Source organism: Eretmochelys imbricata, chromosome 2, assembly GCF_965152235.1.
Source record: "Eretmochelys imbricata isolate rEreImb1 chromosome 2, rEreImb1.hap1, whole genome shotgun sequence".
In the NCBI taxonomy this organism is placed as follows: domain Eukaryota; kingdom Metazoa; phylum Chordata; order Testudines; family Cheloniidae; genus Eretmochelys; species Eretmochelys imbricata.
The window spans coordinates 56,622,448-56,649,325 of NC_135573.1; the positions used below are offsets into that span (position 1 = coordinate 56,622,448).

The 26,878-nt window shown below is 41.2% G+C and overlaps 1 protein-coding gene across 4 annotated transcripts; it reads left to right on the forward strand.

Annotated features, from left to right (window-relative positions):
• Nucleotides 1-1,136: 1,136 nt before the first annotated feature.
• Nucleotides 1,137-26,878, forward strand: UBE2W (ubiquitin conjugating enzyme E2 W). 4 transcript variants are annotated; one of them, XM_077810139.1, is made up of 7 exons: nucleotides 1,137-1,223; nucleotides 10,193-10,284; nucleotides 12,297-12,399; nucleotides 15,211-15,366; nucleotides 16,429-16,522; nucleotides 24,583-24,711; nucleotides 25,371-26,878. In XM_077810139.1, exons 1-7 carry the CDS (start codon nucleotides 1,209-1,211, stop codon nucleotides 25,382-25,384), a joined length of 603 nt encoding a protein of 200 aa, XP_077666265.1. In that variant the 5' UTR covers nucleotides 1,137-1,208; the 3' UTR covers nucleotides 25,385-26,878. The 4 variants fall into 4 exon arrangements, with proteins under 4 accessions (XP_077666265.1, XP_077666267.1, XP_077666268.1 ...); XM_077810141.1 differs by having other exon boundaries at nucleotides 16,447-16,522; XM_077810142.1 differs by lacking the exon at nucleotides 24,583-24,711.

Consider the following 26,878-nt stretch of genomic DNA (forward strand, 5'->3'; position numbering starts at 1 on the left):
GAAATCATGGGATCTCACAGGTGATCTGCCAGACACATTCATGCACTCACCCAGACACTAACCTGCAGCCTGGGAAGGGACAGCGGGGGAATAACTAGTATTAGAGGCAGGACTGGTAGCACTACCTATTATGAAGGCTGCCCACACTTCACTCTGTTTTTGGTTGCATATAAATTTACCAAAATGTAACCCTTTAGGCTGAAGTCTTCCAGCCAACTGTTTCCCCTCCGGCTGAAGCCTTCTGGAAAATTTCAGCTATTTCTGAAAACATGAAAGAAAAATACCTTGTTCTACCATTTTTAACAAAATGCAGATGCCCTGTTCTTTGAGAAGCTCTAGCATCCCTGTGCTTTGGAGCAGGGGTATGACTATTTAACGAGGACATGACCTTCATCTCAGGGTTGTGCTGCCTCCAGGAAAATCTACCCACCTTTAGCAAAGTTATAATTTAAGCATTTGAAACATCACAATTTGCACATGCTCAGTAGAGACCAGCTAGAGTTTCAGAGAAGTAGACAGTGACTAAACGCTCATGTGACCTCGCTGCAGCTTTCCCTGCAATCACCGGGGGCTGGATAGGGGATACAATGCCAACCCTCCAGGATTGGCCTGGAGTCTCCAGGAATTAAAGATTACATCGTGTGAAAACACCTTCAGGAACACGTGCAACCAGAACTGGCAACCCTAAATCCCGCTCAACTCCGCGCATGGAGCAGCCGCGGGGGCGAAGAGAACTGGAGAGCGGTGGCGAGCTCCTGCTCCCCAGAGGCCCCGCACCCGGCGGGCCCGGGGTCTCTCCTGCCGCCGAGCACCCCGCCCAGGCGCTGCGGGGAGGCTCACCCAGAGGCGCAGCGCCCAACGCCCCATCCCCTCCCGGCTCAGGGCGCGCTACCGCTCCGCTGGCTCCAGTCCAGCGGCCGAGCGCTTCGCAGGCCGCGCCGCGGGGCACGGGGTGGCCCAGGCCCCTCGCCGCGCACAGGCCGACGCGGCACGTTCCCTACTTCCGCCCCGCTCGCCTCGCTGTGATGTGACACCCTGTCGGGCGCGGCCGGTACCGAGCACAGCCCCGATCTCTGACCGCTGTGGCGCATGCGTCCTCCCGCTTTCGGCTTGTGGCCCCACGTGACGGGGGGGGGGGACGTCGCTGCGTGTCTCTCTCTTCGGGTCCCCGCCGGCGGCGCAGAGGGGAGGGGGGGCGCGGATCCATCATGGCGTCCATGCAGGTGAGGAGCTAGCGGCGGAGCCGGGGAGGAGGGTCGCCGGGCGGGACCTTGGAGTAGGGAGAGCGGCGTTTCCGGGTGACCGGAGCAGCCCCTGGCGGGTGGGGAGGTTCGGGCAGCTGGGCTGGGGAAGCTGCGGGAGGGGCGGCGGTTGGTGGGGAGGTTCTGGGGTGTCCGTGGATACGGTGGCGGGGGGGGAAATAGAAAGATACCTCTCCTCGGGCATGGGGGGCACTATAAACACCCCCCCACACACACACACCATGTGTGTGTGTGGGGGGGGGGTGGCAGACACCCCGCCCCTGGGGGAGTGTGTGTGAGTGGGGGGAGTTCTGGCAGAGAGACGCCCCCCCCTAGTCTGCGAGAAAGAGGTATGGTGGAGAAGACCTCCCCCTCCCAGCTCCCCTGGAGAGTGTGTGAAGATGGGATGAGGTTCTCCTCCCCCCACCCCCCGGAGTCTGTAGGGAATGGAGGATGTGATAGAGAGAACCCCCTTCCTGTCCCCTAGGTGCATGTAAGCATCATTCGGGGTACTGCAGAGAGACTCCCAATGTCTTCCTAAGGGAGGTTATGAAGATGGGAGAGGGCATGGCAGCCTGAGGTTGGGGTGGGTCTCACAAAAAGACAGCCTTGATATCAGGAGTCGGTGGTGGGTGGGGAGGGGAGTCTTCCCAATAAGAGGGAACAGTAGGATGGCTGACTGGCTGTTTGGGCTTGGCTGCAGTGGGTGTAATCACATGAAATGTCCTGCTGCTGTGACAGGTTTCTACCAGAATTTCTTTTTTCTCTCTACCTTTTGTGGATAAGTTTTTAGATGGTGGTAGTTGAAACAGCTGTGGAGGTTTTGATTACTTTCTCTGTGCAACACACTAAATTTGAAGGTAGAAGTGTCCACATTTACAGTGTTAGGACAGGGTTATGAAATGTTCTGAGAAGTAAGACAAGTGATAACAAACATGAACAGTCATGGAATTGAATTATTTCACTCATAACAAAGTGGTGCCTTTTTTCTTAACAAATTTTCACATCTCCTTTATCTCTGAAAAATTAATACTTCTTTTTGCCTTTTCTTTTTCTTTTCCAGAGCAGTGTCCTTTGCCCAATTTCTTATCTTTTCCCTTTTGTTTTTTACTCTTACCTTCTGAGCCAGTGGACTTCAAAGTGAAACAAACCAATTCAATGGCCAAAAAAACCCTGTTACCATGAGTTAAGATTGCCTGGTGGTATGTCAAACTCAGACGTCTGAAAACCAGGAAATGCAGTTAGGGCTGCCCATGCAACCTGGCCACCTCCTCACTATTGTACCTAGGCCTCACCACTGCAAGCAGGGAATGCATCTCTCTGAAAACTGCGCTCCATGGTGTACAAACATTTCTGTTTATTAATTCTTCCCCTCTTATAACCTGACTCATCCAGTGCCTGGAGCAAAGTACAACTGTGTTACAATGGAATAGTGTTAGGGTGTTTTGGTGGAGCTGGCATGGTGCTGTGAGCCCCCAACTCTCTTGTTGCCCCTGCCATAACCTGGTTCCTCTCACGGCAGCCCCAAACCCTTCTCTCCCTATTCCTCCACTCTTTCGCCCCCTTCCTTCTCAAAACCATTCATGTCTAATTTTTCTCCCAAAGACTTTGGTTACATTCAGGCCCCACCTACCCCCACATTTGTACAATTTGAGAGTTATAGATGGCAGTCTCTTAGCCACATAGCCCCAAAGTCCTTTTATCCTTTTATCTAAGGTGGGACTTGTGATTAATTTATCTTTAATTGTTAATTGAAGGGTGAGCTCCCAAAAGTCCAGAGGTCTGTGATTCAACCAGTCATTTGTATCATTCAATTTAACAGTACAAGGCAGTAGAAGGAAACAGGTTTTTTGTTTGTTTGTTTTTTTGGGAGAGGGTGGGAGGGGAGGCGCTGCAACATGGGAACCCCTTGGTCAGATTACCCCAAGTTTGGATCATTACTGTTAACCTACACCCTGAAAGACACACCAAAGGCATTCCCATTCACCATTTGGAATGTAGAGTACTTACAAGAATTAGAATTTTACAGCATATAAAATGGCAGGAGTGGAAACCCTCTAGCTCAGGGGTCTCAAACTCAATTTACCTTAGGGCCAGTCCTCAAATCCTCCCAGCGGGCCAATAATGTCACTCATGCTGCCCAGAACCCGCCCCCCCACAACTCCGCCCCCCACCTGCCTAAGGCTCTCGGAGGGAATTTGGGTGGGGGAGGAGGTCTGGGGTAGGAGATTGGGGTGCAGGCTCTGGGGGAGAGTTTGGGTGCAGAAGGGGTGAGAGGTTGGGCTCTGGGAGGGAGTTTGGAGTGGGAAGGGGGTGGGGTTGCAGGTTCTGCGAGGGAGGGGATCAGGGAGCGGTGGCTTCCCATTGGCTGCAGGGGCACTTGGGGCAGGGGCAGCATGTGGAGGCACAACGCTCCCCGGAGCCCTAGGGAGAGGCCAGAAGACATGCGGAGCAAGCAAGCAGACACTGCTTAGCTCCGCTGTGCTGCTGGGGCCCCGGGCCATTTTAAATCACCTAGGGTGGTGAGCACCCAGGGGCGGCAGGTGGGGCCAAGGGAGAGACCCGGCTCCAAAACTGCTGGAGCCCCGCAGGCCACATTGGGGACGTTCGCGGGTGGCAGATGGCCCGCGGGGCTGTGAGTTTGAGACCCCTGCGCTGGCTGTTCTTCTGTATTGGTGCATGCACAGTGTAAAAATAGACACTTTCTTAACTACTGTTCTCAAATTGGGTTCCTCCAAAATTTAGTGAGTGCCATGCACTACCTTGGGTAAAATTTGACAGGTTGAAACCATTTTGACTCATAGCTCAGTAATAGTTTGGTCTCCAGTGCTGGGCAAAAAAAAAAAAAACACCCAGAAACTTTTTCTAAAATGGCTGTTTTTGAGGGGACTGATATCTCTGGAACTCCTGGATCAAATGACTCCAAATTTGGGTCACTGACTCTTGACCCTCCAGAGAGACACAAAATTTCAAAAAGATCCAACTAAGCATGTTTTTAGAGGACCTAGAAACATTGACTTTTCAGCAAATGTCATGAGGTAACTTTAACTATAGTGGTGCTTCTACACTACCACTCAGACAGCCCACAGAGAAGATGTACCAACTGGAGCAAAACACATATGGCTGTGCTGATACCCAGCTTCAGGGTTTATAACTTGGAGTAATATGAATAAGTGAAAAAATAATAATAAAGCTAGGAAATTATGTGAGTGAAATGTATTAGACTCTGGAATGGTCTCCCAAGAAAGTAATGGAAGTCCAGTTTTATGAGTTATTTAAAACAAGACTGGATAAAGCACGTGAGAACATACAGTACCAGACAATCCCAATTTATCAGGAAGATGGGCTAATAGATCTTTTGTCTCCTTTTTCTGTAAGAATCTATATGCCAGATTATTTTTGCAGTTTGGTCTTTATTTAACCTTCAGAATACTTTCTGCATCTTAGTTTTGACTAATTACAAATTATTATGTCCCCAAAAGTTTCTATTAAAAAAAAAAGTCTGTAGAGAGGTATAAACACTATGTAGAAGAGACTGTTGTGAAGCTTTAAGGAGATACAACCTGGGGCTTGGGAGACCAGGGTTCTGTTCATGTATTTGCCACTGGTCTGTGTTGTGAAATAATCTGCACAAGAGCACACCTGTTTTTCAGTTTGCCTGTCTGTAAAAGGGAGATGACTGCTGCCTTTGTAAAGCACTTTGAGATCCACAGATCCAAAGTGCTATCTAGTATTAATAATAATGTTTTAGCTAGTGTCTGTTTCTTGGAAAATATGGCAGTGGGAAAGTCTAATTTAGTGCTTGTTTTTATATTATAGATGTTAATCTCGAGGGTATCTGTTAAACTTACTGATAGTGTCTAAGGGACCCCTTATTTCCCTAGGCCTTTTGATCAGGGAATCCAGGGAGCTAGTGAAGCATTGTTTTTGTTTCCATCTTACTAATTATGAAGCCTTTTAAAACACATTTTTAGAGCACATTTTTGTAACGTTTTCTTGAAGTTGAGAGATTCTGTTCAGTTATTTAATGAAAAGTCTACAAAATGGAAGAAAAGCTTTTGATTTAGAGTGAATGTTAAACAATTAAGAACAGAAGGGATCTTTAAACTGGCTAAAATACTTTGTGTTTTGTTGATATCTGTTTAACTTTAATGACTAATATATTGGCTAGAGGAAGTCTTTGGTAAATATTGAACAGCCCAGTTACTCCAGTTAAAGTGTGAAAGTTGATAATATAGATTTTGAGGCCTTCAGTACCTGCAGCAAACAAGGGAAGATCAGAATTGTTATTCCTCATTCCTTCTGAGGTACAAAACGAGCAGGAGAAAAACCTTTAAGCAAAACCAAAAACCCTCCCACAAACCTTTCAGGTCCCTTTAATGATGAAGATTCTCTAGAAAATTTTTTTAAAAAAACCCTTTTTAGGTCATCTTTAAAACTAGACTGGAACAAGTACGTGAGAATAGGTTATGTGACATTTTCGATCTCCAGTGTCTGATTCTAAAAATCACGTTAAGTATTAAATCTAGTTCTCGCTGCAGTAGGTTGTCCACTATTTTTATTTGGGACCTGATTATCAGGGGACTTGTTTAAATTTTAAAATAACTCTGATCCACAAACTTATTGAGATTTTATTTGGTTATAGTAAGATATCTTGATGTAGTTGCTGTTGTATATAATATAACAATGTATTAGACATTCCTTATTCAAGAAATGATCCTATATTTAATTATACTACATCAGTGGTCCCCAAATTCTGGGGCATGCTGTCCTGTGGGGGTGTGCGGCAGGGCCCAGGTCACCCCTATGTGGGGGTGGTGAGGAAGTGCCACCCAGGTCCACTTGGGCCCCATCCCAGCTCTGACCCCAGCCACAGCTCTGCTCCGCCCCCTGTTGTTTGAAATTATTTGAATTTGAAGTTATTTGAAAGTTATGAATGTCGCATTATATTGGACTGCATTATATTGGACTGCATTATATCGGACCGCATTATATCGGGGTAGAGGTGTACCTAAAGAGCATATTTATGTACCGAAGTTACTTAGGAGCACAAGTTTTATTGACTTGAAACTGAAAACTCTGGTAGAGAGAGAGAGCCTGGTTGAGCCTGGTTTTAGCTTTCTTGAGCTGTGGAAGTTCAAAATAGCATGGTGTGTTTCCTTACCATTTCTGTGTCAGAGTTTGTGGCATTCTTACAGTAGGGATATTAATGAGGCCCTGGACTTGCCTTTTGCAGAATAGATGAGGATTAGGTGTGAAATTTGTTAGATGAAAATTCCCCCACCCCTTTTGTGCCTGGGGCTGGCTCAGGCTTTGTCTCCCCCTCCCAGGGCCAGCTCCAGGCACCAGCTAAGGAAGCACGTGCCTGGGGCGGCCCATATGAAGGGGCGGCATTTCAGTTAATCTTGGGGCAGCGCTTTGGCAGCTCTCTGGCCACCATTTTTTTTCCCTTCTTTTTTTTTGCTTTGGCAGTCTGGGCGGCGGTTTGCTTTGGTTGGTTGGTTGGTTGTTTTTTTTCTTGGGGTGGCAAAAAAGCTCGATCCAGCTCTGCCCCCTCCACCACCACCCCTTGGGGTTGTGTAGTAATTTTTGTTGTCAGAAGGGGTCACGGTACAATGAAGTTTGAGACCCTCTAGTATAGTTAATCCGCCTCTCAGAGAGGCGGTAGCTAGGTCAACAAAGAATTCTTCCATCAACTTAACTGCATCTGTGGTGAGGGTTAGGTCGACCCAACTACATCACACAGAGCGCAAAATTTTTCACAGCCCTGAGCTAGGTCTATCTAATATTTTAGTGTAGACCAGGCCTAAGATTATAAAATCTGAAGAAAGTAAAAAAAACTAGTGATGTGTAAATGAAAAAGAGTAAATTTAAATTAAGAAAAAACAAAATGAAAATATTAAAAAAACCCCAGGATTTTATTCACCTTGAGACCTAATGTAGTCTAGGTCGAAGTTAAATTCTTTGAAACAGCATGTTTAACCAAGGGGTGAGGGTGGAATTTATAGACAGAAAGCAATAAAGGAGTGGTGGTTGGAGGGGTAGACTATGAAATTAGTAATGTGCAATAATTTAAAATGGATTTTATTGGATTTTTCTGGGGGAGGGGGGTGTGACAAAACATATTACAAGGTCTTTTATATGCAGAGAAGGTGATCTGAAAGCTAAGTCAGATTTTGGGCCTACTAACATTGATGTGATTTCTTTTAAGACACAGAGAGAAAAATCACTGACTGTTCTGCTGTAAATAATAATAATAAAGTGCTGAGATTTTTTAAATGGTTGGTTTGGAGCTACCAAAAAAAAGTGGCTTTACTGTTTAATATATTTTCAAGAAAAACTTTGTGCAGGCTGACAATTTGTGGGCCAATTCTCAGATTATTTGGAACAACTGAGTGCTCGACTCAGGCAAAAACGCCTTTATAATCAGAAGTTTATTAGCACCATTTACCTCAGGTACAGATAGAATCTTATAGATAAAATAGGAAATTCATCGGATCTGACTAAAGCAACGTATCACTAAGTTATACCAATAAATAAAAACGAGCAGGATCTTATTAAAGGGGAAAAGGCAAAATACCACATTTATTGTGAATACAGAAAGAATCATAATAAGCAGTTAGTTATAGCTATAACATTCCATTCAATTTCATATTTATTCACACGTTCATTCATACACACACACACAGGTTCTGCAAGGGGGTTGTTATAGGTTTCAGAGTAGCAGCCGTATTAGTCTGTATTCGCAAAAAGAAAAGAGTACTTGTGGCACCTTAGACACTAACAAATTTATTTGAGCATAAGCTTTCGTGAGCTACAGCTCACTTCATCCGATGCAGTATGCATCCAATGAAGTGAGCTGTAGCTCACGAAAGCTTATGCTCAAATAAATTGGTTAGTCTCTAAGGTGCCACAAGTACTCCTTTTCTTTTCACTTAGTATAATGACTCAACCACTCCCAGTCTCTATTCAAAGCTAAGTTAATTGTATCCAATTTGCAAATTAATTCCAATTCAGCAGTCTCTCGTTGGAGTCTGCTTTCGAAGTTTTTTTGTTGAATGATACTCACTCTGAGATCAGAAATCGAGTGACCAGAGAGATTGAAGTGTTCTCCAACTGGTTTATGAATGTTATAATTCTTGACATCTGATTTGTGTCCATTTATTCTTTTACATAGAAACTGTCCAGTTTGGCCAATGTACATGGCAGAGGGGCATTGCTGGCACATGATGGCATACATCACATTGGTAGATGTGCAGGTGAACGAGTCTCTGATAGTGTGGCTGATGTGATTAGGCCCTACAACCTATCCTGAAGGACGACCCATCACTCTCACAGATCTTGGGAGACAGGCCAATCCTTGCTTACAGACAGCCCCCCAGCCTGAAGCAAATACTCACCAGCAACCACACACCACACAACAGAAGCACTAACCCAGGAACCTATCCTTGCAACAAAGCCTGTTGCCAACCGTGTCCACATTTCTATTCAGGGGACACCATCATAGGGCCTAATCACATCAGCCACACTATGATGGTGTCCCCTGAATAGAAATGTGGACACGGTTGGCAACAGGCTTTGTTGCAAGGATAGGTTCCTGGGTTAGTGCTTCTGTTGTGTGGTGTGTGGTTGCTGGTGAGTATTTGCTTCAGGCTGGGGGGCTGTCTGTAAGCAAGGATTGGCCTGTCTCCCAAGATCTGTGAGAGTGATGGGTCGTCCTTCAGGATAGGTTGTAGGGCCTAATCACATCAGCCACACTATCAGAGACTCGTTCACCTGCACATCTACCAATGTGATGTATGCCATCATGTGCCAGCAATGCCCCTCTGCCATGTACATTGGCCAAACTGGACAGTTTCTATGTAAAAGAATAAATGGACACAAATCAGATGTCAAGAATTATAACATTCATAAACCAGTTGGAGAACACTTCAATCTCTCTGGTCACTCGATTTCTGATCTCAGAGTGAGTATCATTCAACAAAAAAACTTCGAAAACAGACTCCAACGAGAGACTGCTGAATTGGAATTAATTTGCAAACTGGATATAATTAACTTAGGCTTGAATAGAGACTGGGAGCGGATAGGTCATTACACAAAGTAAAACTATTTCCCCATGTTTATAGTTAATAGCTTAATTTTGACCTAATTGCTTTACATTTGACCTATGCACAAGATTTTAGTTTATATCTCTGGAATATTTGAAGAACGTTATTCTGTTAGGCTCGTTAGGGTGAAGAAAAGACTGATGCAGATGCCAAACTTCTTAAAGAACCCATTTTTTCACTTAAACTAATAGATGTTCTTCTAAATTTGCAGAATTCATTCTCTGTTCAGTGCTTTAAACTTGGGAGGACGTGCTGCATTTTTATACACAGGTCTGAATCACGGCTTTAAGTGCAAAATGGTATTCCACCTTAAGTAAGGAGCCATGATTGCTCTTACTATGGAGGTGTCAAAGTCTTTGCTAAGTATCATTATGTTATCTGCTTCTCTTGCTTTAACTTAAGAACTGTTCTGATATATTGTAAATATATTTAACAAGCTGTTTCTCTCTCAAATTGGGTTTGTCAGCCATAAGCGGATTCATCTGGCACCTAATTAGGCCTTTTATGCGTATACCATAATCCAGTTTGGATTGACAGTTGCCAATAATATATTGTAAATATAATTGGAATTTATATAAACGAGAACATGATTGAGTTTGAGGCTTATGACTTTTCTCTGAATCTAACCAATTATAATAGATTGTTTAATTTTTGTGGCAGGAAGCTAGCTCCCTTTCTTCTTCCTGAGGCACATTTTCTGTACTTCAAGTTTTCAGAAGATAGTTGGCAAAAAGAGCTTATTGTTTTGCTTTTATTAAACAGCAAAATGTACTGTAAATTAATTAGCTTTATTGTAATATATAGTTTATGCAATATTTCAAATCCTATTTATATTCTTTTTAGAAGAGACTACAAAAAGAACTGTTGGCTTTGCAGAATGACCCACCTCCAGGAATGACTTTAAATGAAAAGAGTGTTCAAAATTCAATTACACAGTGAGTGTGTAAATACTTTTCATATTTTCTACATTAGCTCAAATTATAGACAAGTGAAATATTATTTTTTCTAGAGTAATAATTGCTCCTGTTGATCCATGGATATAAAAAAAGTGATATGGTTCACAAGTACACTGTTTAATATGTTTACTAGTAACTGATAAACTGGGTTATAATCTACAGTACGATACATTTCACTGTCTGGGTCAATGATGCTTGCACTTTTTTTTTTATAGAATAAAAAACTTTTTTGTCTGGAATTTTTTAAAAATCAGCCTAAATGTGCCTATGCATTATCTGACAGAACAGAATTAAATTCTGGCAAACCATTCTAGATCAAAAGTATTAAGTCTAAAGTAGTTTGACATTATCTACATTTTGCATTAAATCAAGTGGGTATCCCTCTTAGTCAACAATCTCTCATTTGGATTTCCTTTGTCTGTTCGGTGTGCCCAAACAATTCTGAACTCAGGAGAGCAAAATCTGAAGGGATGCTAAGCATTCAGTTTTATCTAAAACTGTAGAGAAGGTGATGAGAGATCAGTCCATGCTTTGACATCAACAGGAATGGGGAAAAGACTATAAGCAAACTATACCTTTCACTTCTAAATACCTCAGTCACTGCCATCAAGGTAGATTTTGACATTAAATCATGATGCGGGGGAAACTGAAGCAGAAGGAAATAAAATATTGTGATTTATTGAAATGTCACATGGTTATTGTATGATCCAGAGAAAGGTCCATGTTCTGTGTGGCCCTTGTAGCATGTGGCAATGGGTTAAAAGAATAGAGGAGAGTAAGATATTGAACTACAGCAAGTGTGGATGAGTGGTCTACATGAATATTAAAATAGCTTGAGGGTAAGATGATGGGAACCAAGAGCAAATCTTCAGACTCTTTCAGGAAACTAATTATGGAGAGTGATGGTTTGATCTGAATATTTTTATGTTTTTTCAGAAATAACGTATAAGCTGGTATATGCTTTTATTTGCCATTGTATCTGTATGTCTGAAAAAAATGTGTACACTAGAAAGGTTTTATTCGCATCAATGTTGGGTGTCCATTACATTAAGCAGCAAAGCCATAAGTGAGATATGTAGATCATCATAAGGGAATGTTGATAAAACTTGGAGCATATCTGACATGTATAATTGAGACAATATAGACATGCAACCCTCTGACACCATTTTTAGTTACTTTTCAAAATAGTTGGACTTTAACTATGCATTTCCTGCCTTTTAGACAGTTTTTTTCCCTTTAAGTTACTGATTATATATATTTTACAGGTACCTTTTTGGCCTATCAGTTTCTTTTATTATTGCACAACCTTTAAAGAGGAGCTCAGTGATTGAAGTAGATTAGTTTGCAAATCAGTTACTACTTTTGTAGTGTGCTATTGTCTTGCTAACCTTCACATTCTCTTTGTTGCTAAGTTCTGTATAGCATCATAAGTGACATTTTTGCAGATGTGAGTCAGGGAAAGGAGCATGGCCCTTTTGATTCTGATTTAATATTAGTAAACTGCATGTTATTTGTGACATTTCTATTATTCTTAAATTTCCCTGGCAAAAAAGTAAAATAAAATGGAAAGGGAGTCTGCTTTCATCTGTGGAAGGGGATAGAAATAATCATCACACAAGTTGTAGACTTGGTAATGAGACTGGGGGGTGGACATATTACCAGTCTTTCAACTTGGGCTTTACTTCTCTTGTGAGTACAAATAGGCATTTTATAGGGAAACACATTTTGTATTTTATTTCCTTAGGCATTGCTGCTTGTATAATCTACAACACTATAACAAAGATTGAGTATTATAAAATACCAAACTTGTTTCCCACATACGGAGGTTTGGTGTTAATTTCCATTTGTATTTACTTTTGCTTTCATGGTCATTGTGATACCGAAGCATAGTTCAGTAGTGGTGCCATAATAGGTAGTTCATTCCGTTATTCTTTTATATTTTATTTTAAATTGCTGGATTATATTACTAAAGATTTCTGTCTGTTTTTTAGGTGGATCGTAGATATGGAAGGTGCTCCAGGTACATTATATGAAGGGGAGAAATTTCAGCTTCTATTTAAGTTCAGTAGTCGATATCCCTTTGATTCTCCTCAGGTAATTAGTTTCTCTCTCCCTCCCGCTTACCTCCCATTTTTTTAGATTATAACTGCATGGTATATGCTGAATATGCATTATCCACACTTCTCGTAATTTTAAGGTTCTGTGTTAGTTACATGGGTTTCAATTGTACACTCAATTGTGCAGTTGCCACCTCTTTTAAACATGTTTCTGCAGTGGAGAAATATGTCCACTTGTTCTCCTAGGAAGAACAGAGTAAATCTGACATTTCTGAGTGTCGCTTGAATCCTCTTGGGGATTTTTGCTGACCAATGAAAGAGCAACACAGGGGCAGTGATTCTCTGCTTTTGGAATGTAGAAATAGAGTGGATGATAAACTTCTTTTTTCCTCTATTCTTGCCTCCAAACCCCGGTGCTGCTCTTTAATGTCACTTTCCTTGCAGTTTCTCTGCTGCTCCTGTCGGTACTGCTAGGGAAGTACTGTAGGTAGGACCACAGCTGTGATTGTGGCAGGGGAGCACAAACATAGGTGTTGTGGCATGGTAGGAGAAGCTTGATAATCTGTTGGTACTACATGAGTTAAGGAACAAACTTGGTTCATTTTTTCTTGAATCAGCAGCAGGAGCTGCAGAGGAAGTACACTGTCCTGTTGGAAAGGTTGCTATGTTAATCTCTAGTGACATCAAACCAACTAAAGGAGCAATTTCAATGCTGAGCTACATTCACCCTCCACAACCAGAGGGAAGGTTACAAAGTGTGGCTTTCAAGGGGAAGGTGGGTAGGCAGAAAACCCTCTCTCTACCCCCTGAAAAAAGGAGGAAAAGCCTGGAGTGAGAGTACTTTTAGTCTTCATGTCCATTCAGTTTTGACCTCTCAGCTGAAAGTTCTGAGTTTGTGAATTAGTACGAATTGTGGTGATTTCTATGGAGACATATTTATTGCAACTCATTCAAAAAGCCATACGAAAAGCTTAACCACAAAGATATGTTTAGGTACTGTGGTAAAAACTAGAATGCTGACTTTTCAGTCTTAGGTTTTAAGGAACAAACTGGCACCTGCACATCTGCACCCATCAGGTTTGCAGTGAAGTACTCATAGGTGATCCACAAGAGGGTAGCCACTTTCATTTGGTTCCAAGTAGGTACTCTTTGTACTCATTACCCAAAGTGTGTGTGTGGCTGTGTGCAACTTATTGTAAAACAGTAAACAGACCAATACATGTACACTGGTTAGTACAGAAAACAATTAAGTATTTAAGTAAGGGATGCTTGACTGTTGAAGATAGCCAGAACTCCCTTAATAAAAATTCTGCCATATAATAAGTGCGTCTTGTATAATTTAACACCTTGATTAAAAAAAAAAGTGCATATATAGTGTAAAATAACAGTTTAAACTTCTGTCACTTAAGCACTAAGTTGTTTTCTGTCTCAAATGTATGTTGTCTCATAGTGTGCATGCATTTGCTTACTGAGTTGTGCATAGGTTTTATTTTTTGAATGGAGAGACATTAGTTTGAAAAAGAAATATATTGCTGGATGTCTGAAAAAATAAAACTTTCAGTATTTTAGGAATACCAGTAATAGCAGTATAAAAGTGCAAAGTGAAGTGAGGAGGGTGGTCTTGTGGTTAAGGCACTGGGCTGGAACTCAGAAGATCTGACTTTATTTCCTGTAACAGGGAGGTCCTAGGTGACATTGCGCAGGTTGTTTAATTTTTCTGTATCAGTTCCCCATCTATAAACTGGTGATGAGGATGCTTCCCTACCTTATGGGATGTTGTGAGAATGTATCCATAAAATATTTGGGAAGCTCTCACACAGTAGGCCATAAAAATATATAGATAAAAGGGAGTTATTACATCATCTGGTGATGGGTGAATACTGTGGGAAGTTGTTGATGGTTGGGTGAGGGGATTGGATGAAGAGTTGAGTAATGCTGGCTGCTGAGGGTGCTTCTTTCCCTCCACTTCCCTTGTCCCGTCTTTGAATTCTGGGTCAATTTTATATTTGATTAGTGATAGAAGGTTGACTTACGGGCAGTAGTTGCCACGATCACTCTTCTTTCCTTGTTTTGACCATGGCAACGTGACTCTAATTTGATTCCTGTCTATTTCTGAACACTTTTTTTTTCTTGTGTTATTTTGTCCACCTCAAAATCGTCCTTCAGATAGAGTATAATCTAAAATTATATATTTCATATGTGGCAGCATTCTGTGGTTTTATAAATCACAACTTTTTGTTAGTCTGTAGCATTAATTACTAAGGTTTTTTTTTCTGCTGGGAAAATCAGTTTCCCAGAACTTACATTTCTATTGTATTTGTTGTTAGGAGACTTACTCATTTATGAATCTCGTGGTATTTCCAGTTGAATAATGTTGTAGATTATGGAACCACTGAAACACAGTGTGGTGGGTAGCCAGTCCATAGTCCTTTCTCTATAGAAGAATTAGATGAGGCTTTAAGACTGAAAAAATTTTCATGAAAGCTTTGTGATATCTTTATATCGCTATAATTTAGAGAAGCTGTCTTTGCACGTTTCTGTGCTGCACTGCTCTTTATAAGTAGTGATTACATTTAACCTTTCAGTTCTTCACACTAGTTCTTTCTGTCATAAGTACAAGTCATTTTGGACCAGATTCTGCCATCCTTATGTTAGTTAGAACCTTACTCAGCAAAAAGTCTTGCTGAAATCAATGGAACTACAAACAGAGTAAGATACTTCTCAGGGTAAGAACAGATGGCACAATCTGGCTTTTGAATATAAGGCATTACTGTTTCCAGAAGACACAAGCACGTCTGTTTCTCATTTAAATGTTAACAAATGCTAACCGTATTTTATTCTTTTTTAGGTCATGTTTACTGGTGACAATATTCCTGTTCATCCTCATGTTTATAGCAATGGTCATATCTGTTTATCCATTCTAACAGAAGACTGGTCCCCAGCTCTCTCAGTGCAATCAGTTTGTCTTAGCATTATTAGCATGCTTTCCAGCTGCAAAGAAAAGGTATGTTTGTTTTTTTTTATAATGCACTCAGAGTAAAATAAATGAAAGCTGCAAGTTTTCTACTTTTTCCAAAGTCTATATTTCTCACACTTGAATAATATTACCTTTTTTCTAATATGCAAACAAGTATACCATAACTTAAAACACTGAAATGTTTTGAGTAGTGCAGATGTTGACTTGTTATAAAGATTTTGTAGGAGGAAACAATTTTCTATTTGTAAAGAACCAAATTAATTGAAGTAGGATACATTAATAGGTTATTTTTTCTCATCCTTCATTTTTCCAGTTTGTTTTCTTAGCACAGGAGAGCCCACACAGCTGACAGTAAATTTTTGTCTCTAAAGTAAGCAGATATGGCACATGGAGCAGATCCACTGAGGCTCAATTTTTTTACATAAAAATTTTTCAGAGTAAGATTTGTTTTACAGCAGTCAGTTCTGGAATGATGCTGTTTTGCCAGATGTCTATTCTCACCACATCACAATTTCAGTTCTGATTATTTGCAGGAAAATATATATTATTGGGGTACAAAACAATGCTTATAACTATTTATTATTTCTGTGACTCTTCCCTTTTCACTGTGACCACCCCGTGACTTTTTTCAGAGAAGTGCACTACTCGTTAGGTTATTGATAGGCTGCAGATCTTCGTGAGTGAAGGTGTAACCCAAGTCCATCTGGTCAATCTCACCAAGCTATGAGAAACTTCATATAGACTGGGATTCAAAACTATACTTGTGACACATTGAAGCCAAAATTCAGAAGTATTTTAGTTTGATGGTGGTTTTAGTTACATTTGCTTTTGCAAATAAGAGTGAATAATTAGTTTTCTTTGTCCAAACGTTCTGAAAAGTTTGCAAACTTTTTTGCTCTGTCTGGGTATCTCTGCTTAAAGTTCTTGCTAAAAGGGTGCTAAAGTGACTTTCCTGATCAGTGTAGACAGGGCCTAGTCCTACTTTTAACACATTTTACAAAATGTATGGCATTTATTTTTTGAATGTAAAAGTTTATTTAAATAGATAATATACTGTAAGTGATATATTGATTATTTGATTATTTTTAGGTTTTTTTTCTATTGCAGAGGCGACCTCCAGATAATTCATTTTATGTAAGAACATGTAACAAAAATCCAAAGAAAACAAAATGGTGGTATCATGGTAAGTATGTAATTTGGAGTAGGCATTTCAGAGGACTGCTAGGCTGAGTGCAAAAGAGTAACAATACAAAGTAGGATTTTAAGTAATTTTAAACACTTAAGCTTAGCGAATTTGGAACATAAAAACTTTTCCCGGGACACCAAATAAAAGATTTTTGTAAAAGAATAAATTATATTTTAGTAGGAAAACTGAGTTAGGGTTTTAAATATGCAAACTTAAATGGATGTTTGTAGACCAGATCAGAATGTAAAACAGAAGTTTAAGAGTGGAGAAAATCAGTCAGAATAATTGGTTGATTCTACTCGCATTGTGAATTTTTATGAGCAACAGATTTTGGAAATTGCTGATACAAATAAAAAGAAGCTGAAAGTAAGAGACATGCAAAAGAAAAGATGTATGATGATTAGTGCTTCTAAAGTTGTTTGGGAACAAATTGAGTAAAGATCTTAGCTATAGCAATTCTAGATGAATACTAAAGAGGTTAGCAAAACCAGAATGCTTTTCTATGTAATTTGAATGTAATTATTTTAATATGATAACCCTGATCTATTAAATATAATCATGTGTTGGTAAAGTACATTTAATACAATGTTCTCTGAAATAAGTATATATGGGATATTTTAATTGAAGAATAAATATCTTGGATGATTGTCATTACTTGGCATTGGAAGACTTGCTGCAACTCACCCCAAAAAAGTGCACCCTGGAGCTGTTTTCCCCTGATTTTCAGAATTAGAGTTCCTAAGGGTATGTCTACACTACGGAATAAGGTCGAATTTATAGAAGTCGGTTTTTTAGAAATCGGTTTTATATATTCGAGTGTGTGTGTCCCCACAGAAAATGCTCTAAGTGCATTAAGTGCATTAACTCGGCGGAGTGCTTCCACAGTACCGAGGCTAGAGTCGACTTCCGGAGCATTGCACTGTGGATAGCTATCCCACAGTTCCCGCAGTCTCCGCTGCCCATTGGAATTCTGGGTTGAGATCCCAATGCCTGATGGGGCAAAACATTGTCGCGGGTGGTTCTGGGTACATATCGTCAGGCCCCCCTTCCCTCCCTCTCTCCGTGAAAGCAAGGGCAGACAATCGTTTTGCGCCTTTTTTCCTGAATTACCTGTGCAGACGCCATACCACGGCAAGCATGGAGCCTGCTCAGGTAACCATCACCGTATGTCTCCTGGGTGCTGGCAGACGCGGTACGGCATTGCTACACAGTAGCAGCAACCCATTGCCTTCTGGCAGCAGACGGTGCAATACGACTGGTAGCCGTCCTCGTCGTGTCCGAGGTGCTCCTGGCCACGTCGGCTGGGAGCGCCTGGGCAGACATGGGCGCAGGGACTAAATTTGGAGTGACTTGACCAGGTCATTCTCTTTAGTCCTGCAGTCAGTCCTATTGAACCGTCTTATGGTGAGCAGGCAGGCGATACGGATTGCTAGCAGTCGTACTGTACCATCTTCTGCCGGGCAGGCAAGAGATGAGGATGGCTAGCAGTCGTATTGTACCATCTTCTGCTGGGCAGGCAAGAGATGAGGATGGTTAGCAGTCGTACTGTACCATCTTCTGCCGGGCAGCCATGAGATGTGGATGGCATGCAGTCCTTCTGCACCGTCTGGTGCCAGCCAAAGATGTAAAAGATCGATGGAGTGGATCAAAACAAGAAATAGACCAGATTTGTTTTGTACTCATTTGCTTCCCCCCCTCCCCTGTCTAGGGGACTCATTCCTCTAGGTCACACTGCAGTCACTCACAGAGAAGGTGCAGCGAGGTAAATCTAGCCATGTATCAATCAGAGGCCAGGCTAACCTCCTTGTTCCAATAAGAACAATAACTTAGGTGCACCATTTCTTATTGGAACCCTCCGTGAAGTCCTGCCTGAAATACTCCTTGATGTAAAGCCACCCCCTTTGTTGATTTTAGCTCCCTGAAGCCAACCCTGTAAGCTGTGTCCTCAGTCGCCCCTCCCTGCGTCAGAGCAACGGCAAACAATCATGCACCTGAGTTGAGAGTGCTGTCCAGAGTGGTCACAACGGAGCACTCTGGGATAGCTCCCGGAGGCCAATACCGTCGAATTGTGTCCACAGTACCCCAGATCCGAGACAGCAAGGCCGATTTAAACGCTAATCCACTTGTCAGGGGTGGAGTAAGGAAATCGATTTTAAGAGCCCTTTAAGTTGAAATAAAGGGCTTCATCGTGTGGACGGGTGCAGGTTTACATCGATTTAATGCTGCTAAATTCGACCTAAAGTCCTAGTGTAGACCAGGGCTAAGATTCTTCAGTGTAAATACTCTTTTCTAGCAGAATTTGACGTAGGGTATTACTCTGTTTCCAATGAGAATTGAACAGTATCAGCTGCACTGATATATATTTTGTAACTTTAATCTGTTTATCGTTTGCATGTACATTATCTTATTTTCAGTTTAAAAATTGAGCCCAGAGTTAAAGAATAGAAATCCTGTCATCCACAAGACTAATGTGATGTTTCAGGAACATTTCAATAATCACATCCCCTTTCTTCTCTTGTAACATGTTTTTTCTGTTGCTCTGGTTAATTCTGGAGAAATATATAATACTTTTTTCTTGAGGATGTGAGCACTGAAGAATTATCCCTGAAACTAGATGGGCATACAATACCAAAAATGCAAAGTTTCAAGTGTGTGGGCTCCAGAATCTGGGGAAATGAAGGATAAAATTAGAGCTAAGATAATAAATGCCTGGCTCAAATGGAGCGCTATAAGTGGTGTAATATGTTACAGGATGAAACCAGTAAGATTGAAAGGGAAAGTCTATAAAACTTCTAGTTTTAATGTATGGCCCTGAGTGTTGGGCAACAAAGAAACATGAGTAAACAATCTGTTCCACAGAAATGTCAAGGTTGAGAGATGAGTGGCGTAACCAAGAACACGTGAGGAATGTGTGTGTTAAGAGAAGTACTCAAAGGTAACGCCCATAAACAAAAAAATGAGGGAGTGCAGGCTCATGTGGCTTTGTCATGTAAAAAGCAATTCTGACAACTATGTAAAAAGCAATTCTGACAACTATGTGGGTAAGGAACAGAACAAGACTGAAGGAAAAAGATGACAGGCCAACCCAGGAAGAAGTGGAGGGATATCATAAAGGAAGATGTTAAGGTATGATGTGAAATAAAATATGGCATTGAACAGAGCACAGAGCGAGAGGATTTGATGGAATTGACACAAGGAAGATTTTTTTCTTAATTATCTTATTTCCTCTTGGTAGTCATCTTCCAAGAAGACTAGTTAATAATTTTCATTTTGTGATGAGATCTGCTCTAATTTTAATCTTAATTTGTGTCAGAGAAGATGAGACTCTTCTTTAGGATTTAGGGCTGAAGTCTCTGCAGGGTAGCAATCTCTAGGTGCTACTCCAGTTTTCCTACAAGTGAAAAATTGGATTTGAGAGTGAAAATCTAGCTATTAAAATAAACATGATTATCTGATTCTGAAAGTTGATCACTAGCGGTTGTATAGTGGTTAAACTTCTATTTCCATTCAACTAGTCATCAAATAGATTCATAGATACTAAGGTCAGAAGGGACCATTATGATAATCTAATCTGACCTGCACAACACAGGCCACATAATCTCACCCACCCACTCCTGCGAAAAACCTCTCACCTATGTCTGAGCTATTGAAGTCCTCAAGTCGTGGTTTAAAGACTTCAAGGAGCAGAGAATCCTCCAGCAAGTGACCCGTGCCCCATGCTACAGAGGAGGGCGAAAAACCTCCAGGGCCTCTTCCAATCTGCCCTGGAGGAAAATTCCTTCCCAACCCCAAATAGGGTGATCAGCTAAACCCTGAGCATATGGGCAAGATTCACCTGCCAGATAAATGGTTCTTTACACAGTGGAAAATTCTCCAGCCATTCTTTTCTGCTTGAAAGGCAGAAAAATCGAGTAATTGCAGAACAAAACTGGGTAACAGTAGATAAAAATAGAGAGAGATCAACTCAAACTTGGGAAGGTTACAGTCAGGAAAGGACAAGTCTGTTTAAAAAAATGGCTCATGCTGCTGAAATTGGAAAGTTTTCACATATATAACACCTAAATCAATTTTAACTTCCTTTCCTAGTTGCTAATTATCAAAGATGTGATGGTCTCCTCTTTGCTCAGTTCTTTAAAAGTAAGTGTCAATTCTGGAGCAATACTGGACTATTAAATTTTAAATTTGTCTCGGAGCTTGTCTATCTGGTGAGTTACTGCATAGCAAGCCAGAATGTGAATTTACAGAACACTAGCTTGCTGCGAACTATCTGGCAATGTGAAACCTGCTACTGACTACTAAATGTACCGTAGTGTGCTTTGAGGTGTTCAGGTTTCAAGAGAACCTATTACTTTTGGGGAAGTCTGTGCCACTGGGCATGTGCAGAATTAATGTCCCCCGCAGATTTCTTTGCTTCCTCGCAGAAAAAGATGGGGAAGCAAAGGGAAGCCTCAAGAGCAGTCACGCACCCCTCCTCAGCAGCGTGAGTGTGTCATTTCAGGCCCGCAGAGCAGCCCTCAGAGAGGTAAATCACCACAGGAGGGAAGTGGGGCTGGGGATATCCCAGCTGCTGGCTCTTACCCTGCGCTGGGCTCAGCTGTTAGTCCTGGCTGGGCTGGGGGCAGAGGAAGATAGGACGACTTCTTCCCCTGCAAGGAGCAGACTGGGCTGAGTCAGACCCACCCCCTGAAACCTCCCTGGCTGCAGGAAGTTACCCTACCCCCCACCCCCCCGCTTCCTGCCCCCATTTTCAGCCACAGGAGGAGGGGTCACTGTTCAGGGAGGTGCTCCCCTGTCCACCAAATCCTTGTGTCTGGACCCCCGCTCACACCCAGACTCCTCTTCCCCCCCCCCCGCACTGGACTCAACCCCCACCAATCTCCACTACCGCTTGCATCCAGAGCTCTGCTGAGCCCCTGCCCTGCACCCAGACCACCCCCTATTGAGCTCACCCCAACAAGCCCCACCACCCAGATGATCCCCCTGCATCCCAACCCCACTGAGCCCCAACCAGCTGCACCCAGACCTCCACTCCCCCCAGCACCCAGACATCCCTGCTGAGCCCCCTCACATGCAGACCCCCCCTGAGCCCCACACCCAAACACCCCTCTGCTGAGCCCCAACCACCTTCACTTGGACCCCCTGCAGACTCCCATTCCCCCTGCACTCAGAACACCCCAACAAGCCCCTGTACATCCACATCCCCCCCCCAGACCCCTCACTGAGTTGCCCAGACCCAGATTGCCTCCACACACACAACTCTCTCACCCCACACCTGGATCCCCCCCACACACACTAAGCCCCTCCACACTTGGATCCTGCCAGGTTAAGCCTGCTTGCCCCACAGCTGGGCAAGTGTGAGACTCTGTCCCTCCCATTTACTATCTTGGTGCACCAGTCATGGAGGGGCAGGGCCCTGGGATGTTTCTGTGGCAGACCCAGCCCTTGCCTGTGTCAGGGTCAGGTGCAGCCTCACTGCTGAGTCCGTGTCCCTCGGTGGGAGGTGAGGGGCAGCGGGGTGATCTCCCATTGCTGTGCAGCCAGTGGCCTTTGCTCCCCACTACTATGCTGGAGCCTCCACATTTATTTATTGATGAATAAAATATGCAGATTTTTGCAGAATTTTAGAATATAGTGTTCAGAAATTTTATTTTTTTGGCACAGAATGTTTAATGTTTTGGTCCAGAATTCCCTCAGGAGTATCCTATATTGCCCTTACTATCCTCTCTTCTTAATTGCACGTACTGTAGTTAAAAATCCTCTGCTGCTGCTATATGACAATGGCACTAGCAGGGGGAGTTAAAAGGAGATTGTTTAAAATCTAATTCCTTTGATTGAAGATGTGCTGAATTGTGGGAAGTTGGGAAGCTTAGCTTGAGAGCTGATCTTCCTGCTTCTGCAGAAGAGCTGTCCTCAGCCTTATATACTCTTAAGAAGTTGTTGTGATCTGCCCTTTTCAAAGGAAGAGGAAGCAGTCAGTCCCATTTTTCCATCTCCCTATTGCAGGGGAACGAAACATTTTCCCCTTCTCCAAGAAGTAGTTGGTATTCCGATCATAGCCATGCAAGTTGGAATAACGCTTAAGTGGGAGCCTTTATAGTGACACAGGCATATGGTTGTTCTCAGATCTGCCTTCACCCCATCTGATTGTAGCTCTTCGGGGATTTTGTCTCCGATTCCAAAAAAAACAGTGTCACTTAAGGTGTTTGATGTGTGTTCATGAGCCTCGCCTACCTAGGCAGGACATAGATTCCTGTGGAAGCTGGATGGTGTTTGTCCCCAAACAGTGTTGTTGATTGCTGCTGCTTTTCCTGGGAAGTGCTTTTCCTGACACCCTTACAGGACTATCTGTAGATGGTTCAGATACTCGCTCTTTACCTCCAATGCATCCTGTCCAACTTGTAAACGAAGAGTTTTAGTTCTTCACCCTCCTTCTGGTGCTATGAAATCTTCTTTTCATGTACTGTTACCAAGGACAGAGTATCTTGCCATCAGGATGGAGTGGGGAATATATTTAATTTAAAATATAAACTTTTTTTAAGTTTAGTGTGTACAGAAATATTGATAAGGTCAACACTCATTTTTTTTATTTAGGCTTAAACAGTTTCTTGTAGCCTTTATTATGTACATTTTAAGACAATACTATTCTCACCTCAGAATTAGATATACATGCAAAAACAGATAAGGCAAGAAAAGTAAATGGCCAGATTACCTCTCCTGAGGACAGAGACTCTTTTCAGATCTCTGGTATGTTTTCCCTGTGTCTTCTCCACTCTCTTGTTGTTAATCACTTATCTTGTATCCCTTGTTTGATAACGTTGTGCAGACTCTGTTTACCAAGTTACCTCATCTGTGTACCTATATAATTAAAATATTCTCATGCATAAATCACAATAACTAACCTGAACTAATACATTTTTGCATTATCCTGCTAAAATTTACTTTTATCTGTCTACTTCTATCTAATCTCTGCTGTCACCACCTCTGGCTCTATCCAGTTCTTACCTTACAATAGCAGTTATCCTTCTTACTGATCTATTTTTATGGCCTTGAGCTTTTACTTGTTAGCTTGTCTTGTTGCAGGGGCCACACCTGGAGCCCTCTTGTCACTCTGTTTCATCTTGCTATTTACATAGACCAAAAGTTTCACAAATAAGACACAGAACCCAAGTGTCACAGTTTACACAACCTTGAAGCAGTTTCAGCTGAGTTCTGAAATGCTGCATCAGTAGAAACACATTCAAAAAGCCAAAATTCCTTTATATATTCTTATTCTTATAATACTACATTTATAACATTCATTTCTCTAACATTATTTGACATATATATTTGAGTAAGACATTTCATTACACAGTTCTCTAAAAAATGGTGAATAACTCCACTGTAAGATGAGATTTGGAAGAGATTTTAAAAGGCAGAAATAGCTGCAGTAGCATTGGGAACTATGGGAGGGGAAAAAAAGCCTGACAAAACTGGCATTTCCCTTAGAGTATGAATGGGTTTCCCCCCCCGTGTGCTTTAGAGTATGTCTACACTGAAGTAAAACATCAGTGGCTGGCCCATGTCAGTTCACTTGGCTTGGAGGACTATAACACTGCAATGTAGGCATTTGGGCTCAAGCTGGAGTTTGGGCTCTGGGACCATCCCGTCTTGCTGGATCCCAAAGCCCACAGGCTGAGCCCAAGTCAGGTGACACAGGCCAGCCACAGCTGTTTTATTGACATGTAGACATATCCTCTGAGACAGATCCAAGCTTAATTTATTCAACTGTCTATAACTTAGACCATTTTTGTGGACATATTGAAAGTCTTCCAACGACTTTTGGAATATTCGGAAACAAGAAACACATCTGAAAGTTAGTGTGTTGCCATTAATATTGTGTTTTACTAGGGAATTGTGTGGGAGCAATTACATAGAATTTTTTTCCATCAATTCAATGTATGTGAAAGACTTTAGGTTTACAATGTCAACTTTATTACACCAACTACAGTTTTTGTGGTGGTTCCTAAGACACACTCATTTGTGGCAGGGAATAGCAATCTTCTCCCCTTCTGTTGAAGTGGCAAAGAGTCCTGTGGCACCTTATAGACTAACAGACGTATTGGAGCATAAGCTTTTGTGGGTGAAGACCGACTTCGTCGGATGCATGCTTGTATTGAAGTTTATGCTTACCACCTTCTCATACAACTGTACGTAACTTTGTAATATATCTTGCCTATATTGGTCAGGAAGCCACTTCTTGAGTAATCCAGCTTGTCAAATAACTTTTTTCAAATAAATGGTGAAAAATCTTGTGTAGTTTGAACTCAGTTGTAGGTGACAGTATGGTTTGCTCAAAATGTGGCCTCCCTAGTATTTTTTCTTCTATTTGCAAAGTCTGTGTATTTCTTTAATCTCTCGAGCATTTCTTAGTCATCAAAAGCTCAAAGCATCAAAACTAAGATGCGTAGTGTGTACAGTGAAGGGGCAAAATGCTGAGAAGAAACAGATTTTTAATTTCAGGTTTACAATGGATTGTCTGGATCATTAAATATTGAATACAAAATATTTAATGTGAAAAATAACGGTCTTTTGTAATGAGATTAGTATATACCAACATTAATCAATCATAATTTTGATAAACACATTTTTCCTAAAGTCACTATGTATCACTGGGCAAAGTTTCATAGTTTTTTATCTTGCTTTGTAATCTGAATTCAATTTCCTTAAAACAGCAGTGTTAGACATTTGTTGTACTTTCACGTATGTGGTAACATATATGCTAGGAGTTGCTTCTGCATCTGTACCTCTCAGAAAATTGGGATTTGAATGTATATTTGTTTTCCATAAATCTTTTTTTGTTTTAAAGATGACACCTGTTGATGTCACCACTTTGTGATCCTCCAAGCAGAAGATTGTCCTACTGAGAAAATGAGCACTTTGATCATTCAGTCTTTGAACTTTAACCTTTGACTGGAAGTGACCTATAGACAATGAAGACTACTTCCTTTGACTGCATTCTTACTAGTGTGCATTCTGGGCGCATGTTGATCGCTGGTTCAGTCCATGCAACTTGACATGCTTTTATTAGTCATACAGTATTAATGCAGGTGTCTGGAAATGTCAGAAAAATTCCATTTATTTTTATTTTTAAGCTTTTGGCAGAAATCCAGGTCTTCATGTATTGTGCAATAACAGTTGAACTCCTTGGCAGTTTTATGGCATCCATTGCCGGCAATGGATGTTATACCAAGAAAAGTTTTGATCCTGCTGCAAAATAAATTGATTGGATGGTAGGGCTTATGGAAAGTTTCAGATATTTTGGGATTATAAGCAAGGGATCCAACATTACTTTGAAACCATCCCATTCTTCTATATTTGGATTCTGTGCCATGTGATCGCAAAACTAGCAGCATAATTAACGTGCTTCGCTAAAGGACTGTAATAAGATCATATTTATTAAATTGTTTATCTGCTGTCAAATTGTTTTGACATGGAAGGTTTTCAAGTGACATTGGGAGAGAGGTACAATGTTATCCCTATGGTGAAATAAAAATACCTTTTTTGTATGGTAGTTACTCATATCTCTAAAGCAAAGATATGAGTAATAATTGGGTATGAATGGCTTAATCAAGACTTACTTTTGGAGATACAAGAAAATGGCAGTGATATAATTAAATTTGCTGCAGTCCACAATTGGGCCTGTAATTTGTACATTACAACTTTTTTCCATGTAGATTGCACACTGTTACTTCCTGCTAGCCATCAGCATGAGCCCTACTGCCTACACAATATTTCATTTATTTATGTGTTTGAAAACAATCCATATAACATTTTTGTTTGTTGCTGTTTTTGTTGTTGTATGTCATGTTTGAATGTTACAAAACAATATTTTGATTGAAAAGCTTTGTCAGAATATATTTTCTTGTAAATTATTTCTTTACCTTGTAAGCATCATCTTGTCTTTAATCCTGTACTATAAAGAAAGAAATACATTTTTGACAGAGGCTTAATGTTTTGACACAAAAGTGTGGACCTTTTTATTTAAGTTTAGACAAAAGTATATTTTCTTAACTTGCTTGTCCTATAGGCATAACAATTTTTTTCCAGCTTTTTCTTCACAAAACTTTAATTACAGCTAGATTAACTTTTTTCTACAGAGAAATAATTGTTGAAAAATAGGTAATTGTTCTCACCACTGTGTAATTTTATGATACTACAACTAAGATGTCTTTTTAGAAAACACTGATGTCTTTTATAAACTTACTACCTTTACACATATGCAACATTTCTATAACAATGCTGTTTTTACTGTTGCCTTATTGTTGACTCCTTAAAAAAAAATGTAGTCAATAAACAAATGTCTAAATCAAATAA

What these genes read in the sequence shown, in the direction of transcription:
- UBE2W (XM_077810139.1), top strand. An exon ending in TTTCCAGCTGCAAAGAAAAG is followed by an intron (nt 15,367 to 16,428) that starts GTATGTTTGTTT and finishes GATTATTTTTAG; the next exon opens with GTTTTTTTTCTATTGCAGAG. An exon ending in AACAAAATGGTGGTATCATG is followed by an intron (nt 16,523 to 24,582) that starts GTAAGTATGTAA and finishes CTTCTGTTGAAG; the next exon opens with TGGCAAAGAGTCCTGTGGCA.